This window comes from Rhinolophus hipposideros, assembly GCF_964194185.1.
Source record: "Rhinolophus hipposideros genome assembly, chromosome: 2".
NCBI lineage: Eukaryota > Metazoa > Chordata > Mammalia > Chiroptera > Rhinolophidae > Rhinolophus > Rhinolophus hipposideros.
In genome coordinates, this window is record NC_138048.1 from 52,472,836 (window position 1) to 52,493,743 (window position 20,908).

General features: G+C 34.5%; 1 protein-coding gene across 22 annotated transcripts in view; it reads right to left on the reverse strand.

Annotated features, from left to right (window-relative positions):
- Positions 1-20,908, reverse strand: part of DLG1 (discs large MAGUK scaffold protein 1) — a 247,770-nt gene that overhangs the window by 121,744 nt on the left and 105,118 nt on the right. For 12 of the 22 annotated variants that reach the window (XM_081073475.1, XM_081073464.1, XM_081073471.1 and 9 more), the window contains one exon: positions 11,031-11,129. The exons of the other annotated variants lie outside the window; for them this stretch is intronic. In XM_081073475.1, the coding sequence (XP_080929601.1) occupies positions 11,031-11,129 (99 nt within the window). The remainder of the gene's footprint in view (positions 1-11,030; positions 11,130-20,908) is intronic. 22 annotated transcript variants of the gene reach the window in all.

Consider the following 20,908-nt stretch of genomic DNA (forward strand, 5'->3'; position numbering starts at 1 on the left):
ATAAACAAGTTTTTCCCACAAACCCCAGAGAATACATATTGGATTGTAATTTGAGACGTACTGCATTAAAAGTTAAATGGTATCACTGAGGTGATCACTGTAAATTAAAGTGATTATAAAAACAAATAGGGTGAATTTTGGGAAGATCGTTGACTAGGAAGCATGACAAATCTGTCTCTTCACCTAGATAATTGCACTGGCAGAATATACTGTGTTTCCTTGAAAATAAGACCTCGCTGGACAATCAGCTCTACTGAGTCTTTTGGAGCAAAAATTAATATAAGACCTGGTCTATTATATTACATATATTATATTACATATATTACATTACATTGTATTATATACTATATTATAGACCTGGTTTTATATTATAGTAAAATAAGACCAGGTTTTATATTAATTTTTGCTTCAAAAGACACATTAGAGCTGACTGTCTGGCTAGGTCTTATTTTTGGGGAAACACGGTATCAGATGTAACTATTTTAAAATCATGTTGTCTTGCAAAAGTTTGCCAATTTCCAAAGGAAGTATTGGATGGTAAACTGTGGTTAATCAGTCAATTTTAGCTCTTAAGCACAGTTGCAACTACCCAACTCCCACCCCTTAGTCCTGTAACAGACATATATGCATGTGTTCCTGGAACAGTTGGCACAAAGCTTGCATAACTCAGGGTAGGCAAAAAAAGGCCCTGTGCTCCAAATACAGGGGATCAGTGACCTGATTGTTGATTGATGTTTCTCATCACAGAAATGCAGACAAAGAGGCAGTGGCCATTGTTGTTGAACCTCCCCCAATTAATGCAAATCCCTCTCCCTCTGGCTGATTTCCAGGGGATTTAAAGAGCAAGTATCTTTTCATACCATTTCATTTTTCTCTTTTCCTCCTTTTGAGAGCCAGACCCTGAAAACTAAAATATTCAAATGTAACCACATATATGAGGAAATCAGAAAGTCACTATGCATGCCTAGGGGAGATACTCACACAGAGAAGACCTTAGGTTTATAGTCCAGGCTGATTCTCAGCAGGAAGATAGCTTACAACAATAAAAAAATAAAAAACACACACAAATCAAACCAAACAGAAAACTACTGAAACCAAAAAGCAGCAAACGCTAGAGAAGGGGGAAAATCTGATTTCCAAAATTATCACATCATAAGGCAAACGTCCAGTTTTCAACAAAAAGAATCACAAGGCATACAAAGAAACAGGAAAGTATGGTCCATTCAAAGAAGAGGAAAAAAACCGTCTTTGAAAAAGACCTGGTGGCAGATCAACTATGATTCACAGAACTAAATGATATGGTGAACAAAGTCAAGCTGATGATGTATGAGTAAAATGGAAAAAAGTCAAAACAAAACCTAAAGCAAAACTAAAAGGAAATTCTGGAGCTGTGAGAAGCACAATAATTGAAATAAAAAATTCACTACAGCAATTCAAAGACAGATTTAATTAGGCAGAAGAAAAAATATCAGTGGACTTGAAAACAGGTCAACAAAATTATTAAGTCAGAACAGAAAGATAAGATTGAAGAAAAGTGACCAGAGGAACAACACATCCGTGGGCCACCATTAAGCAGACCAACACACACATCGTGGGAGTCCCTGAAAGAAAAGAGAGAAATTAAAGGGCAGAGAGAATATCTGAAGAAATAATGGGCAAAACATTTCCAAATTTGATGACAGACATGAACATAAACATTCAAGAAGCTCAACAAACTCAATGTAGAATGAATTCAAAGAGATTCACTAAGGCACATTACAGTCAAACTGTTGAAAGACAAAGACAAAATTTTGAAAGCAGCAAGAAAGAAGTTACTTGCTACACACAAAAGATCCTCAATAAGATTTCTCATCAGAAACTCTGGAGGTCAGAAGGCAGTGGGATGATATATTTAAAGTGCTAAAAGAAATAAAAATGTCAATCAAGGGCCCTATATCTGGCAAAATCGGTCTTCATATGTGAGTGAGGAATTAAGACATTCCCAAATAAATAAAAGCTGAAAGGGTTCATCACCAGTAGACGTGCCTTGAAAGACATGCTAAAGTGAGACCTTCGGGTTGAAATGAAAGGACCAGAGAGTAACTCAGGTTGTGTGAAGAAATAAAGATCTCAGTAAAATAAATACAAGGACAATTATAAAAGCTAGTATTATTGTAACAGTGACTTTTAACACTGTTTGTTTTTAACTTTTTGTTTTCTACATAATTTAGGAGACTATTTTTTAAATTATATTTAAAAAATTATTCTAAAGCTATTAGTCTAAAAGCTAATTATTAGTAAGGAATTAAATTCAATATTAGTAAATAACTAAATTCAATTAGTCTAAAAGCTGATATTATAGTAACTTGGCTTAGTAACTCCGTATTTGTTTTCTATATAAAGCACAAATACATTTAAAAATTATTAGTTTACATGTTTTTGGACATATAATGTTTAAATATATAATTTTGTACCATCAACAACTGAAAGAAGTGGGGATGGAACTGTTAAAAAAGCAGAAATTTCTGTATATTATTGAAGTAAGCTGGTATAAATTCAAATTAGGCTGTTATAACTTTAGTATGCTAAATTTAATCCCCATGGCAACCACAACGAATATAGCTAAAGAATATACACAAAATAAAATGGGAAAGGAATTTAAACATTTCACTATTTTAAAAAAATCAGCAGACAGGAAATAAGGGACAAAAGAAAAAAAGATACAAAGGAATGAAATACAGAAAACAAATAACAGAATGACACAAGTCCCTTCTTTTTAGTAATTCCTTTAAATGTAAATGGGTATACTCTCCAATCAAAAAAAAAAAAAAGATTGGCAGAATAGATAAAAACATATGCTGTCTATAAGACTAACTTGAGATCCAAAGACACATACAGGTTAAAAGTAAAAAGATGGGAAAAAGACATTCCATGCAAAGAATAACCAAAAATTAGCAGGAGTGACTATACTAGTATTAGACAAAATGGAATTTAAGTGAAAAGGTTATAAGAGTTAAGAAGGGCATAACATATTAATAAAAGATTTAACACAGCAAGAAGATATAACAATTATAAACATTTCTGTATCTAATCACAGACCATCAAAATAAATGAAGAAGCTCTCTAAGGTCCTTGGTTCCAAGATGACCAAGAAAAGAAGGAACGATGGTCATGCCAAAAAGGGCCACAACCATGTGCAGCCTATTTGTTGCACCAACTGTGCCCAATGCATGCTCAAGGAAGGCCATTAAGAAGTCCGTCATTTGAAACATAGAGATTGCACCCTTTAGGGACATTTCTGAAGCGAGTGTCTTTGATGCCTATGTACTTACCATGCTGTATGTGAAACTACATTACTGTTTAAGCTTCACAATTCACAGCATGGTAGTCAGGAATCGCTTTGGTAAAGCCCGAAAGGACTGAACAACCCTACTCCAATTTAGATCTGCTAGTGCTGCCCCACGACCTCCACCAACACCCCTATAAGGAGCTAAATCTTTAAGGACTGAAGAAATGTTCTCTGGTAAAAAAAATAACATGTAAATTGTATATATTTTAAAAACCCAAAATACATAAAGCAAAAAAAAAAAGACAGAATTAAAGGGAGAAGTAAACAGCACTACAACAAAGTTGGAGATTTCAATTCCTCATTTGAAATAATGTGTAGAAAAATCAAATGGTTAAGCAGGTTAACAGTGAACTTAAATAACACAATAAATGAAGTCGACCTAACAGACATATACAGAACAGTCTACCTAACAATAACAGCACACACATTCTTAAGTGTACAGAGGTCATTTCCCAAAATTGACCATATTTTAGGCCACAGGTTAAGTCTCAACAGATTTAGAAAGATAGATAACATACAAAGTTATCCTCTGTGACCAAAACACAATGAAGACAGTAAGCAAAAACAGAAGGCAAAATGGAAAATTAACCAAATTGTGGAAATTAAACAACACACTCTTAAACAACCAATGGATCAAAAAAGTCACAAAGGAAATGAAAAATACTTAGAGATGAATTAAAATTAAAACACAACATACCAAAACTTATAGTACACAGCAGAAGTAGTGCTAAAAAGGAAATTTATAGGTAAGGTGCTTACCTTAAAAAACTAGATCTCTTAAATCAACCATCTAACTTTACAACTTAAGGAACTAGTAAAAGAATAATAAACTAAACCCAAAGTTAGCAGAAGGAAGCAAATAATAAAAATTAGGGCAGAGGCAGAGAATATAAAAATAAGAGAAAATCAGTCAGACCAAAAGTTAGTTCTTTGAAAAGATAACAAACTGATAAACTTTTGGCTAAATGAAATAAGAACAAAAGAGAGAAGACTCAAATTACTAAAATCAGAAATCAAAGTGGGGGCATTACTACCAATTCTACCAAAATAAAAAAGATTATTACAGTATTATGACCAAGTGTACACCAACAAATTGGATAACCTACACAAAATGGACAAACTCCTACCAAGACTAAATCATGAAGAAACAGAAAATCTGAATAGACTTATAACTTAGTAAGAAGATTGAATCAGTAATAAAAAATCTCCCAACAAACAAAAACCCTTGATCTGATGGACTTACTGGTGAATTCTACCAAGCATTTGAAGAACTAACACAATTCTTTTCAAACTTTGCCAAAGAACTGAAAAGGGCACACTTCCTAACTCATTTTATGAGGCTGGCATTGCACTGATATCAAAGCCAGACAAAGACACTATAAGAAAAGTATAGACCAACTTCTCTTCTGAACATTCATACAAAAATCCCCAATAAAACGATAGCAGAACAAATTCAGGCACATAGTAAGATTATAAACCAAGTGGGATTTATTCCTGGAATGTGAGAATGATTCAACATTTGAATGTTGATCAATGTAATATAGCACATCAACAGAATATAAGAAAAATAACGACAGGTTAACCTCAATCAATGCAGAAAAAGTATCTGACAATATTCACATCCTTTCATTAAAACACTCAACAAAGAACACAAGGAAACTACCTCAGCATAATAAAAGTCATAAATGAAAAACCCACAACGAACATCACACTGAATGGTGAAAGCTGAAAGCTTTTCCTCTAACATCAGGAACAAGGCAAGGATGCTGCTTTCACTACTTCTATTCAACACAGTACTGGAAGTCATAGCCAAATAGGCAAGAAAAAGAATTAAAAGACATTCACATTGGAAAGGAAGAAGAAAATTTATCTTTGTTTGCAGATGATACTATTGTACATGTAGAAAACCCTAAATGTACCACACACACACACACACACACACACACCCCGTTAGAACTAATAAACAAATTTAGCAAAGTAGCAGAATACAGTCAACACACAAAAAATCAGTTGCATTCCTATACACAATCTGAAAAGAAAATTACAAAAATAATTCCATTTACAATAGCATCTAAAAGAATAAAATAGTGAGGAATGAATTTATCCAATAAAGGGGAAAGCTTGTACAATGAAAACTACAAAACATTGCTGAAAGAAAAACTACAGAAATAAATGGAAACACATTCCATGTTCATGGATTAGAAGACTTAATATTGTTAAGATGTCATTACTACCCAAAGCAATTTACAGATTCAATCCAATCCCCATCAATCCCTATCAAAAATCCCAGTGAAGTTTTTTGCAGAAGTGGAAAAGTCCATCTCAAAATTCATGTGTAATCTCAATCTGTTAACCAAAATAATCCCGAAAAAAAGAACAAAGCTGGAGAACTCACACTTCCTCCTTTCAAAACTACAAAGCTGCAGTAGTCAAAAGTTTGGTATTGGCATAAAGACAGATGTACAGACCAACTGAAACAGAGTATAAAATAAACCCTCATATATGTGGCAAATTATTTTCAACAACTGTGCCAAGACCATTTGATGGTGAATGGACAGTCTTTTCAACAAATAGTGCTGGGAAAACTGAATATCCACATGCAAGAGAATGAAGCTGGACCCTTACCTAATGCCATATACAAAAATTAACTCAAAATGGATCAAGGACCTAAATGTTAGTCCTAAAACAATAAAATTCTTAGAAGAAAACACAGCACAAAAGCTTCATTACACTGGATTTGGCAATGATTCACTGGCTATACCACCAAAGGCACAGGCAACGAAAGAAAATACGGACAATTTGGACTTCCTGAAAACTAAAAATTTTTGTACTTCAAAGACACTATCCATAGAGTAAAATACAACTACACGATGAGAGAAAATATTTGCAAATCATATTATCTGATAAGGAATACCTAGAATATACAGAAAATTCCCAAAACTCAACAACAAAAAACAAACAACCCGATACATAAATGGGTAAAGGACTTCAATACTTTTCTCCACAGAAGACACACAAATTGTCAATAAGCGCATGAAAAGATGCTCAGCATCATGAATCATTAGGAAACTGCAAGTGAATACTAAAATGAGATCACCTCACACCCATTACACTGGCCCGGTGGCTCAGGTGGTTGGAGTGCTATGCTCCTAATGCCGAGGTTGCTGGTTCGATTCCTACACGGGCCAGTGAGCTGCACGTTCTACAGCTAACACTGTGAACAACGGCTCTCCCTGGAGCTGGGATGCCGTGAACAGCCATAAGTCCGCGTAAGCTACTGTGTGCTGCCATGAGCCACGGCCCTCAGCTGGGGAGAGCTGCTGTGAGAGGCTGACTGGTGACCAACTGCCTCAGCCGGGGTGGGGGTGGGGGTGGGGTGCGAGGCTCATAATACTATCATGGGCCAGGGAGCTGTGTCCTACACAACCAAACTGAGAGACAACGGCTTGAACCGGAATGAGGGAGAGGTAGAAAACAAGGGAAAAAAAAGAATACAACAAGTGTGGGTAAGGGTGCAAGTGTGGGTGAGGGTGTGGAGAAATTGGAACCACTGTGCTGGGAATATACAATAATATATCCACTGTGGAAAACAGTATGGCGGTTAAAAAGAAATTACCATATGATCCAGTAATTCCACTTTTGGGTATATACTTGAGAATTAAAAGCAGGATCTTGAAGTAGTATTTGCATACATGTGTTTACAGCAGCATTACTCACAAGACCTAAAAAAAGTGGAAGCAACCCTAGTCCATCGACAGATGAATGGAAAAGTAAAACGTGGTATATACCTAAAATGAGGTATCATTTAGCCTTCAAAAGAAAGAAATGCTACATATGCTACAACATGGGCTAACTTTGAGGACATTATGGTATGTATAATAAGCTAGCCACAAAAAGACAAATACTGTATGATTCAACTTAGGTATTTATAGAGTCAAAATTATAGAGACAGAAAGGAGAATGGTGATTGCCAGGGCCGGGGCGGGGGGGGGGGTGTGTAGGAATGGGAAGTTATTATTCAGTGGGTATAGAGTTTTAGTTTTGTAAGATGAAAAGAGTTCTGCAGATGGACAATGGTGATGGTTACACAGTAATATGAATACACGTAATACCACTGAATTGTAAACTTAAAAATGGTTAAGGTGGTAAATTTTACATTATGTGTATTTTACAACAAAAAAATTGGAAAAAATGTATGACCTCAATCTAATTATCAAAATGCATCAGACAAACACAAATTGTAGGATAGTCTACAAAATAACCAGCCTGTTCTCTTGTAAATACTTTTGTTATAGCTAATCTTCTTATTTAGCTCATTGTACTATATGCACAATATAATATAATTATTCTTATTATACAGAGTAACACTGTATAATAATAATAAGCATAATTCCTACTGTAGGAGGCTTTCATAAAATTTAAATGACCTATCAATAAAAAAATTACTCTGAAAAGTATTAAAATTCTACAAGCAATGAAAGACAAAAACTATGATCTATCTAGCTATCTGTCTAATTTGCCTGGTCATCAAACTCAAAAATATTGTACTATGGTAATATATCTCATAAAGGTATATGGGATTTCTTTGTACTATTCTTATAACTTTCTGTAAGTCTGAAATGATTTGAAATAATACAAAACAACAACCAAACAAAAGCAAAAATCACAAAACCACAAAAAAAGGCTGCAGTTACATATCAATGTTGTATGGTTAAAAAAGGCTCTTTAAAAAAAGTATGCTATTCTATTTAAGATTACCAGTAAAATGAAAATACGTCATCATGCTTTAGATCATACTAATGATCAACTAATTTAAACCTTAACACTGAGATGTTTTGTGAAATGTGAAAGATCCAGAAGCAACGGGATGCTCTGCACTGGCTTTATCTCTAATGTAACTATGCTCATGTCATGCAATTATTTGTGAATGTGCCTCTTGCTCAGACAGTAAGCTCCTAGAAGACACGGACAATGTTACAGTCATCTTAGTATACACATGATTAGAACAGTCACAAACAAACTGAACAAAAACCAATCCCTCCAAAGCAAATTTGATTATGAACAAAGACTTTCACATACACACACAAATTAGCTATAAAGCATTTTCAACTATCCTGGGGTGGATATAAGCTTGTATATTTATAGGCCAGTATCACAGAGATTATATGATTACATATCCAGTAGGAAGAACTAGCATCTGTTATTCACCTACTGTTATCAATTTCTATGTAAAGAAACTGAGGCTCTGAGAAACTGAGTAATTTCCCCACCATCACGCAGCCAGAAGGGGATGAGATCAGGAAATGTTGAGTGAGGCCAGGAAGTGATAGGTGTCATATATGTATGTATGTATGTGTGTGTGTATGTGTGTGTGTATGTATATGTATATTATGTAAAGTAAGTCCATGCACTTTCAGCAACTGCAAGCAGCTATATCTTTCTTTCTACACTCTGTCTAATAAGCATAATTCCTACTGTAGAGGACTTTCATAAAATTTAAATAACACGATATCAATAAAAAATTACTCTGAAAAGTATAAAAGTTCTACAAGAAAGATAAAAATTATGATCTATCTAGCTATCTGTCTAATTTGCCTGATCCTCAAACTCATTTTGAAGTGGTTAGGGAGGCGTTATCTCTCCTTTTAATAGATGAAATAACCACAAAAGTCAGAGAGGTTAAGTAACTTGTTTGAGTCACAAAGGCAGAACTAGACCCTGAATCTTGAGTCTTCTGCTTCTATTTCTAGTACATCCTGATGCATCTAAAATGTAAAGTAGTAGACCCTTAGAAGAAAAATTTTATCCATTTAAAATGTTAAAACTGGGTTATATATTAACACTGGCCTTCAAAATTTATTTGGGGACAAATATTTTAATCAGTTGTATTAATTTTGTAATGTACATGTTATACTCCATTAATCAGAAAAACACTTATGTACACTGGAAAATGAAGCACACCCACAGGCTTCTCACATAACACAACATAAATTAATAAGCTATCCTTCATGGACTTTTGTAGTGTATTTAAAACCTAAAATGAAACTGGGTAAAATAAATAAGCTCTCTTTTGCAGATATCCTCCTTTGCTTTTTAAACTTGTTCCTGGATTTATTGTTTCAAAGAAATATGAAATAACTCACATGAAGAGCCAAGATCATGTGCCAGCTGCACATGCCTTATTATTCTTTCAATTATTGTAAAACATCTCAAGGTAGTGCTACTATTACCTTGAGTGTTACCCAGAAGTAAAGAGAAGCTCAGAGTGGTTAAGTAAACTTCTCAGTTACACAGCTAGTAAGTGGTAGGACTGGAATTCCAAACCAGATCAAACTGATTCTTAAGACCTTTATAAATACAAGGCTATGCAGTGTCTCAACAATTTCCAAGTGTATGTAGTGTGACGCTATGTTAGGGGCACTTGGGGTAAATAAATCAGAGCACTTTGAACAGGAAAGGACAAGTTCCCTACTGAATGTAAGAAAAACTACTATTACAAAATTTCAAAGCATTCTGGAAAACCATTTTAACATCAAAAGATGAACTGAAGTGACAAGAGTAAAATAAACTTTCAAATCTTAAAATAAACACTGCATTACTAAATCCTAGATACTTGGAAAGATGTTACATTATTACAATATTATAATAACCCTTAGGCTGCTTACTCAGAATAATTAAAGTCTTAGTGTAATACCTGTAATTTCCCCTAGAATCCTATTTTGTATGGTGTTCCTATTGATTTTCACCTTGTAGAACAGGGGAAGGGCATTGAGATGTGAGTAATCACAGTTCATATCCCATTTTACCCCCCAATGGGACTTATTTTGAAAAGTGATTTGAAAACAGGAAACATGCTATTTTGCCTAGATTTTCCTAGATCAGTAATTGCAAAAACACCTAAAGATGTATTTATTTACACTTTAAATGAGATTGAGATCTTTCACATCAAAGATCATTATTATTATACTTAATAATACTACCACTATTCCGACTTTGGATGATTCTCTTGTTAAGGCAGTTGGTATCTTAATAAGCCACCCCTTGGAACTACTAAAGCTTTGAAAGCAAAATGGTTCAGAATCTGTTACTTGGCTATTACTTTATTTTTTGACGGTTACACATTAACTTTTTAAAAGTAAAGTTTTCATTTTAGAAAAGTTTTACAATTACAGAAAAGTTGCAAACACAGCACAAAAAATTCCCATATACTTTATATACATTGGCTATTATTTTTAACTAGTAAATGTTAAGTATATTATCTAACCAATGACAGAAAGAATTACTTCCAAAGAAGATACATATATACCAGGAAACAAAATGCTACATAAAATGACACATCCAGTACAACATGAGGAGGACAATGATTTTTATTATCTTTAAAAAATAAAATTTTCAAAAGCAAAAATATTTTAAAACTGTTTCAAACAGATTTACAAGTACAAAAGGCACAATAACAAATCTAAGGAGTTTCAATATTATGAAGTTTAGAATGTGTCCTCTTTCACTGACACCTAATAAAGTGGCAAATATGTAACCTACTTTACTTTAAATCCCAAATATTTAATTTCCTAAAAATACCAATTAAAGCCCAATGTGATTACCAAATCTAACCAAGAAATAATTAAAACACTTTGAAAAAACACAAATGAAACATTTAAAAGCAAATTAAATTTTTATAAAGAAAAAAGAAACTAATAAAAACCTGTGGTATGGTGGGTAGGATGACAGTACTCTCAGCAGGGACGGGCAGGACAGGGATCACAGGGACAGTGGGAGAAGAGAGAGGTACAGCTTCTGTTGGCTAAAAATCATCAACGACAAAAAAATCAGGAAAAATACCAAAATAAAAAGGAAACACATAACAGAAAGTTCTGTCATATAATTTTCAGAAATAATTAACAGGTAAAATAGTAATACGTTACTTCAATTTAAATGAGGAAATGATCTCCAGAAATTATTTTAGAAATAATTACATCACCAGTAATTTTAACTACTTTGTAGTTAAAATGAGTCACTACTCCTTAGATATTTAAATGAAAAGATAATAGCTTACAATACTCATCTAGGACAAGACACTCACTTCAGAGACAAACTACAAAATATTTTTCTAGCATTCAGAATATATTTGACTACTTTCCTCCTTGTATTCAAAGAATCAAAAATAATTTCATTAGCCCATCTGGTAGGCAACTGGGGCTTATAAATCCACAGATAAAAGATTCAAAGGACTTAAATTGAATCTGTATTATTTAAAATAATCTTTGCCATTAGCTTCTACTATCAATACTGTAATAATCTGCCTTAAATCTGTCTATAAAGTCATTAATTCAACTAACATTCATTGAGTATCTATTATGTGCCAGATATATGGAAAAAAATTAAAGATTGGGAACTCTAGTGACATAATTTTAAAAGTTTTGATATTTATACTGAATTACTCTATCTGACTTGAATTATTTTTTTAAAGATGTAACTAGAACACAGAAAAGGTGTTTTGTAATAAGTCCCAATCCCTATCAATTGGATTAATTCAGAAATATTTGCTATACCAATGACATATATTACATGTATAAGAAAACCTTAAAATTAAATCAATAAGAGAACAATGTGCATTAGAAGAGACTTGAAACAGAAAGAACAAATTGCTAAACTTGAAACTATGCTTTTCCTTACTGATAAAAAAAATACAAAATGAAATTACAACGTTGACATTTTTTGTATATCATGTCAATCAAAATTTATCAAAAATACACGAAGTCTCTTCAATAATGGTGCTGGGAAAACTGGATAACCACATACAAAAGAATGAAGTTATACCATTACCTATGTCACATAGAAGAAGTAACTGGAAATAATTAACAACCTAAATATAAATGCTAAGACCATAAAATTCTTAGAAGAAAACATAGGGGTAAATCTTGACGACCTTGGATTTGACAATGGATTCTTAAATATGACCATCAAAAGCCTAAGTGACAGACATACATACGCATTTATACATAGGATTTAATCAGAATTAAAACTCCTTTTACCAAAGGGCATTATCAGAAAGAAAGTAGAAAAGACAACCTACAGAATGGGAGAAAATCTTCGCAAATCACACATATGGTAAGAGTTTAATATCCAGAATATATAAAGAACTCCAACTCAAAAACAAAGAGGCAATTATTAGGTTGGTGCAAAAGTGACTGGTTTTTAAAATCATTTTTAACCTGTTAAACTGCAATTACTTTTGCACCAATCTAATAAAATATGAGCAAAGAACTTGAATAGATATTTCTCCAAAAAAGATATAAAAATGGCCAATAAGCACATGAAAAAATATATATTATTCATTAGAGAAACGCATATCAAAGTTGCAATGATATATCACTTCAGACCTAAAAACAGGCTGTAACAAACAGGGAAAACAAAAATGGAAAATAAGTCTGTTGATGAACATGTGCAAAACTGGAACCCTCAAAAACTGCTGGTGGGAATGGAAAATGGTGTAGCCCTGTGGAAAAGTTTGGCAGTTTTCAAAAAACTAGAAATAGGATTACCATGTGACCCAGTAATTCTACTCCTAGGTATATTCTCAAAAGAAATGGAGACAGGGAATTGGATTACTTTACACCAACATTCAATGATGCATTACTCACAATAGTTCAAAGGTGGAAACAACCCAAGTGTCCACCAACAGATGAATGGATAAACAAAATGTGGTATATATGTGTACATACAATGGATATTATTCAGCCATTAAAAAGAATGCAATTCAGGTATGCTACAACATCAATGAATCTCAAAAACATAATGTTAAGTGAAATTAACCACACACAAAATGACAATATTGTGATTCCACTTACATGAAATATTTAGAATAGGTAAATTTATAAAGATGGAAAGATTACAAGTTACCAAGGACTAGGGAGAGAGGAGCACTGGGGAGCCACTGCTTTTTTCTTACAGAGTTTGGGGTAATGAAATGGCCACATAAGGCTTCCCAGCCTAGGGTTCCAGTGCAGAAAGAGAAGTCCCCGTAATTTCTGGCTGTGAGAATCAGAGGGAATTGTGGTTGAGTGAGACAGAGGGCTGCTGGAGTCCCTGGCATCCTCTTAAAGGGCCTGTGCACAGACTTAGTTGCTGAGTTGCTGATGTACTCACTCGCTTTGAGCTCCAGTGCTGGGGCAGCAGCTCAAAAAGTGCCAGGGACATATGGGGAGGAATTGAATTGTCTGGCTTCAGAGCGAGAAACAGAGAGGCAGCTTTCTCTCAGACAGAAGTACTGGTAGATTCAATTGTTGCTTTGTTGAGCCCTCCCCAAACCCAGCCTGCACAGGCAGGTAGGCACTATATCTGAATTTCCATCGACCTAGCTAACACCGTTCACCCTCCCTTGGTGATTCCGAGACCTCACTCCACCCAACTTCCAGGCCCACCCGAGCCACTTCCCTTGGTTTTTACATACAGATGGCCTGCCTTGGCATGCGATGGGGATTTTCCTAAAATGCCTCAAGGGTACACAAACCCCAAACAAGCAGCAGCTGGTCTTAGTGTGCCCCAAACCTCTTGCTAAGTAGCCCCAAACCCAGCACTAGTGGCAACCATCTGCAGATCACTTTGTAGCTCTGAACAAGTGGCCCCAGGCAGGGCACAGGCAGCGACTGACCTTGGCCTGCACCAGAGCCCCTCCCAAGAGGCCCCAGGACCAGCACACCTGGTAGCCAGCAGAGCACCACCCAGCCATCTCCACAAACAACACATCTAAGGGCAGACTCAGCAGGCATCAGATCCCTGCTAAAGCAAATCCTGCTCTGTGGGGTCAGCCCCTGCACAAGAGCACCTTCAATGCAATCATGGCCATTCTTCATAGCCAATCAACCTGACAGTCAATCCCTCACAACTGAAATGCCAACAGCAACCTAGACTCAACTACAACACAAGGGCACACACCTGGAGTATTTGGCTCAGGTGACCATGGAGAATGCGACATTGGGCCCCACAGGACATTTACTATAAAAGGCCACTCTACCAAGACTTGGAGATGTAGGAGATCTACCTAACACATAGAAACAAACACAGGGAGGCAGCCAAAATGAGGAGACAAAGAAACATGTACCAAATGAAATAACAAAACTCTAGAAAAAGAATTAAAATGAAGACAAGCAATCTACTAGGTGCAGAGTTCAAAACAATGGTTATAAGGATGCTCAATTAACTTATGGGAAAAGTAAATGAACTCAGTGAGAACTTTAAGAAAGAGTCAGTAAGAACTTTAAGAAAGAGATAGGAAACATAAAAACAGAGAGAGAAAAAATAGAAAACATTAAAAAGAATCAGTCAGAAATTCAGAAATGAAGAATACAATTACTGAAATGAAGACTACATTAGAGGGAATCAACAGTAGATTAGATGAAGCAGAGGACTGAATCAGCTATTTTGAAAACAAGGTAGCAGAAAACACACTATCAGAAAAGCAAAAACTAAAACTGATTTTTAAAAAATGAGGACAGTTTAAGGAGCCTCTGAAACAACAGCAAGCATAACAACATTTACATCATAAGGATACCAGAGGAGAAGAGACACAGAGATTGCAAGTAAAGGGATGGAAAAAGTATTTCATGAAAATGGAAAGAAAAAAAAAAGCTGGAGGAGCAATACTTATTTCAGACAAAATAGACTTTAAAACAAAGGTTATAACAAGAGACAAAGAAAGACCCAGTAATTTCACTTATGAGCAGTTATCCAAAAAAACTCAAAAACGAATTTGAAAAGACATATGCATCTTTATGTTCACTGCAGCATTATTTACAATAACAAGATATGGAAGGAACCTAAGTGTCCATCAATAGATAAACGGGTAAAGAAGATGTGGTACATATATACAACAGAATATTATTCAGCCATAAAAAAAAAGAAATCTTGCCATTTGTGACAACATGGATGAACTTAGAGGGTATTATGCTAAGTGAAATTAGTCAGAGAAAGACAAATACCACATGATTTCACTTATATGTGGAATCTGAAAAACAAAATAAAGCAGAAAAACCTCACAGATATAGAGAACATTTTGATGGTTTCCAGATGGGAATGGGGTTGAGGAGGAAGATGTGCAAATTACCAGTTACAAAAACAGTCATAGGGATGTAAAGTACAGCATAGGGAATATAGTCAATAATAGCATAATAATTAGGTATGGTGTCAAATGGGTACCAGATTGATAGAGGTGATAACTTCATAAGTTATATAAATGTCTAATCACTCTGGTGTACAACTGAAACCAACATAATATTGTATGTCAACTATAATTGAAAAATAAAAAAAAATTATAAAAAAGAAAGCAATTTTTAATGCATGCAAACAGGTACTCTCACACTGCTCTTGGATATAAAAATCCATGCAAACTTTATGAAAAGCAATTTAGCAGTAATTATCTGTAGCATTAAAAATGTCTAAACTCTGACTTAGAAGTTTTAGAAATCTACCCTAAGGGAATAATTTAAAAAGCAAATGTTTTAATATTCTTAACATATTCTCCTGAGCACTGTTTATACTTGGGGAAATATCCTAAATATCCAAAGGTCTTGGAATTGTTAAGTAAATAATGATAATTACATTTGATTAAATGTTAGGCAAAAATTACTAATACAAATCATCTTTTAGAACAGTTTGTACGTCACATGGGATACTGCCTATCTTGTGACATTAAGCAAAAAAGGGAAGATGAAACTTGTGGGGAAAAAAAGGGAAAGAAATGTTTGAAAAGTTAATCTCTTAGGGCAGGATTACAAACAGCTTGTCCCCTTGCCTCTTTATTTCAAATTCTACTTTTCCGTTGTCAACAATGAATATGTAGCGGTATTATAACACAGAGTGAGGAACAGGAGCTCTTCTGTTCATATAAAGAGAAAAACAATTATTATGATCACTCATCACCTCATTCTCTAGAAAATAAACTGAAAATATATTTCACATTAATTGTTCTAAAAGGTGCTAACAAATTTCAATGATTTATACGACTATTAGAGTTGAAAAAGCTAGGAATCAAGTTCAACCCTTCATTTTACAACTGAGGTTCTGTTCACAAAAGGTAAGCTGTGAAGAATTAGGAAAAGAATTTCTTACTTCCTGTAGAAAGAGATTTTTAAGCCAACAGACCCTCCTTCCCTCCCTCCAACCTTTTTTAAAATTCCCAGTGTAAACCAGTTCCCAGTTTGGGATGATGAAAAAGTTCTACAGAGGGACAGCAGTGATGGTTGCACAACACTGTGAATGTGCTTAATGGCAATGAATTAACTGTACACTTAAAAATGGTTAAGATGGTAAATTTGATGTTATGTATATTTTACCATAAAAAAAAGACATTTTGAATAAAGCCTCTGTGTGTCTGACGTGGCCTCCAGTCACCATTTATATATTGTTCACATAGGGAAAAAAAACTCCGAATTCCACATTATAAGCTTAAAATGAGTAACTTAAATGCTAACCAATTTTCAGTGGAACACTTATATGACACTTAAAAAATGTTTGAAAACCCAGTGATTCTAACTCCTGATTTCTGACAAAGCATGAAAACTAGATGTTTTTAAAAAAACTGTTGCTGCTGGTCAACTGGGTAAACATGGAAAATGAAATGAATCCTCATCTCTGCATTATACCACACTTAAAATTAATTCCAGATGGTTTGCTAACAGAATTGAGAGAAGTGTAAAATTTAAGTTTCTAGAAGATAATAATAACAGAATATCATCCACGATCTTGGTGTAGGCAAAGACTTCTTGAATAGGAAAGCACAGTTGTTGAAGCCAGGCAGGGTGAGGAGAGCATCTGTATGCAGGGAGTGGAAGGGTGGCGGCAGCCTGGCACAGGGTATTGGAGCCCGAGCAGGATAAGATGGGTATCCATATGGGCAGAGCAGTGGCAGCAGCCTGAAGTGTTTTGTTGGACCCCAAGTGTGAGAGAGTATCTATGTGGCAGTAGCAACAGTCTGGCATAAAGGGTAGAGGTCTCCGTGGAGTCAAAGGGGGATTTATTGGTGTTTGAGCAGAGTGAGGAGAATGTACACTAGCAATGACAGGAGACTGCTTACACACATGGCATTCTGATCAAACAAACATAAAGGAAAATGGGAGCCAAGTTCCTCATGTCAGAGAAGGGAATTACAAATATAGAAGAGAAAATTATCATGAAACTTATGGTTTTAAACTAAAATTGGAGGTCTGGTGTGAATGCATGGTTTTCTTTCTATATATGTATATACTGGGGGTGCCAAAAAAATGTATACAAGTGGACACTTTGTTCAATGTTGCTCAAGTATGCCGTAATCTGCATATTCCCTAGCTCTGCCCACAGGGAAGACCTGGGAGCAGTAATATCCCAATAGCATGAACATACCTAGTACTCATATTGTGGTTTCTAAATATTCATTCTCTAATAAAAAACAAAATGGGAGTCTTTGGAGAAATGGCTGATCCCAGTGCTAGAGCTTAGCAAGTACAATATGAGCCTAGAACATCATGCTATGCCAGAAAATAAGGAAGTGCTAAAAGAATAATGAGGGCATGACAAAGGACACAGAGGTCAGTTTTAAGGGCTTTCATTGGTCAGATTGGCAACAATGTGAAACTCAAAATAAATGATTGTAACAATGGCATAAAACCCGCTGAATAAAACAGGATTCTGAGATGCATACTGATCAACCATCACAACCATCACAGTAATAATTCATTCAAGAAACATCAATGTATGTTAAAACCCTCACTGCTGCTGAATGAACCTTCTATTTCATTCCAGTGGATGAAAGTTTGAATGGGACAGACACACACACACACACACACACACACACACACACACACACACACACAATCTCCCCTAAAAACATTATTACAGAGAAGAAATCAAGCAGATACTATTCTTAATCAAAGTTATCATCACCAGAGATGGAATAAATCAAAATCATATCCTATCTGATACCCTATTTCCTTGAAAATAAGACCTACCCAGACCATCAGTTCTAATGTGTCTTTTGGAGCAAAAATTAATGTAAGACCCGGTCTTATGTTAGATCTTATGTTAGGTCTTATGTTAGATTATATGTTAGATCTAACGTAAGACCAGGTCTCACATTAATTTTTGCTCCAAAAGATGCAGTAGAACTGACTGTCTGGCTAGGCCTTATTTTAAGGGAAACACAGTAGGATGTCATAAAAATACATCATTTATATGATATTCCTGTCAAAGATGCATAACTTGAATCTAATCATTAAACATCAGACTAACCCAAACTGACTGTAGTCATTGAAAGTATCAAAGACAAGAAAGTTTAAAGTTTGTCATTATTTCTGCAACTTCAGTTTTATTTTATTTTTTTAAACAGCTTTGTTGAGGTAAAATTAATATATAAAAAACTGCAGATACTTAATGTATACAATTTGATAAGTTTAGACATATGCATATACCCATGAAGGCATCACCACAATCAAGGTAATAGACATATCTATTACCTCTAAAAGTTCCCTTATCCCTCTTTAATAACGTCAGATATTAGCTGATTAATAATACACTTTAACACAAAAATAAGACAAAGCTGCATGCTTATGACAAATTTCAAGGCCAAAGTGCAAAAAATTTCCTCCACTGGGCAGTTTCTCTCCAAAACACTTTATGATAAACTTTAAATCCTTTAATATTACATTTAAACCTCACTGTAACCTTGGCTCTCGGCCTCTTCTAAAATCTCCTTTAGATAAGGATCTAAATATCATCTTTTTAAAATCCTAACTTACATGATCTTAATCTACCCTACTCTCTATACGGAACTGAGCAAGTACTTTAAAAAAGAACATAGTCCCTACCTCTTCCTTAAGAAAGGCAAATACTGATGACAAAGTCTTCAAAAAGAATTGACATATCAACACAGAATTTCCTAGCCACGGCTGATAACCAATTCAGGTAACAAAGCATTACAGAACTATAAAATATTTTCGTTTGAACAAAAACACAGCCTTAAAAAAATAATAATCAAATGAAGGTTGAATGATGAGAAACAGCACATGTAAGATCTGATAACAGAGTAAAATGAAGAAATAAGAGGATATTTTGAGTGCAGGACTGAGTATGGTAAAATTGTGAGGAGCTGTGTAAGAAGATTCTAAATTGGAAAATGTCAAACTTAACATTCTAGCATAAATAATGAGGATGCAATACACAGTAACTTATATTTGGGTTATTACATAAAAGGAGGAATTCAGCATAAGCATTTTAACTTGAAAAATCTTATATACATATTTCATTAGACAGTAGTGACTTATTATGCCATCATCCTTTTCCTGCTCCATTTGTGTCACTCAATAAGACCAACTCCAAAGAGTTTCTTTTTCTTTTTTAAAAATCTTGACCATGTGATTAACAGTCTCAGTTGTTTCTATCCATAGCAACACCATGGAATCATTAGCCTCTGAGACTGCCTTCAGAGACTTGTTTCCATGACAACAGAGGCTATATAATATTAACACCGTCACAAAGATCACTGCAGAAAATTGTAAATTCCTGTAAAATAACTGGATTGTACATATTTTAAGTCCTTTTTATACTAGTATTAAAATTGACAGCTTTTCGAAAAATGTTTAAGCTGATTCATTTTTAGAGATTCTTATTAATTTTCTTCATAGCCTTATATTTTACATTTAATGTGAGATCTTAAAATTATAAAATCAGCTTTTAAAATGTAACAGCTTTTCATAAACGTGGTCTGAAGCCTCATTAGTATAGTCACGTGCGTGTGTATTGCACATCTACATTTATGTCTACGTGCCACTCTCACTTTCATTCAACAGTAAATGAAAAAATGCACATCGAGTGCGCCTAACTTTATTAAATCTCTTTTCTCCTTAAAATAGCTAAAGTGGTTTTTATATGTGCACATGAATCCTGACTGATACAAGATGGGACAATTAAGGACGTTGCTGTGATAATCCAGCTGAGAGGTGATCAGTGGCTTAAACTAAATGGTGGTGATGGTGAAAATGGACATGAGCAGTCCAATCAAGACAGATTTTAAATATATAATGTGTGTATCTGGTGACTGATGAGAGAGGTTGGGAGTAAGGAAGGACTATTAAGAATAACACTCACAATGGCCACTAAAACTTATCTTCTATATCATACCGTGTTTCCCCAAAAATAAAACCTTGCCGGACAATCAGCTCTAATGCGTCTTTTGGAGCAAAAAGTAATATAAGACCAAGTATTATATTATATTATACCCGATATTATATTACATTATATTATATCCAGTATCATATATTATATTATATTATATTATATTACACTATATTACATTATATTATATAAGACCTGGTCTTGTATTATAGTAAAATAAGACTGGGTCTTATATTAATTTTTGCTCCAAAAGAAACATTAAAGCTGATTGTCCGGCTAGGTCTTATTTTCGGGGAAACACGGTAGTTAAACCGAGCATAAAAGATCTGCAAGGCTACATAAACATTTTAAAACATTTCTTACTAAATTACCTACTGAAATTATTTTCACAGCATAAAATGAAACTCTGAAGAAAGATAACTAAAACCAGACGACCAG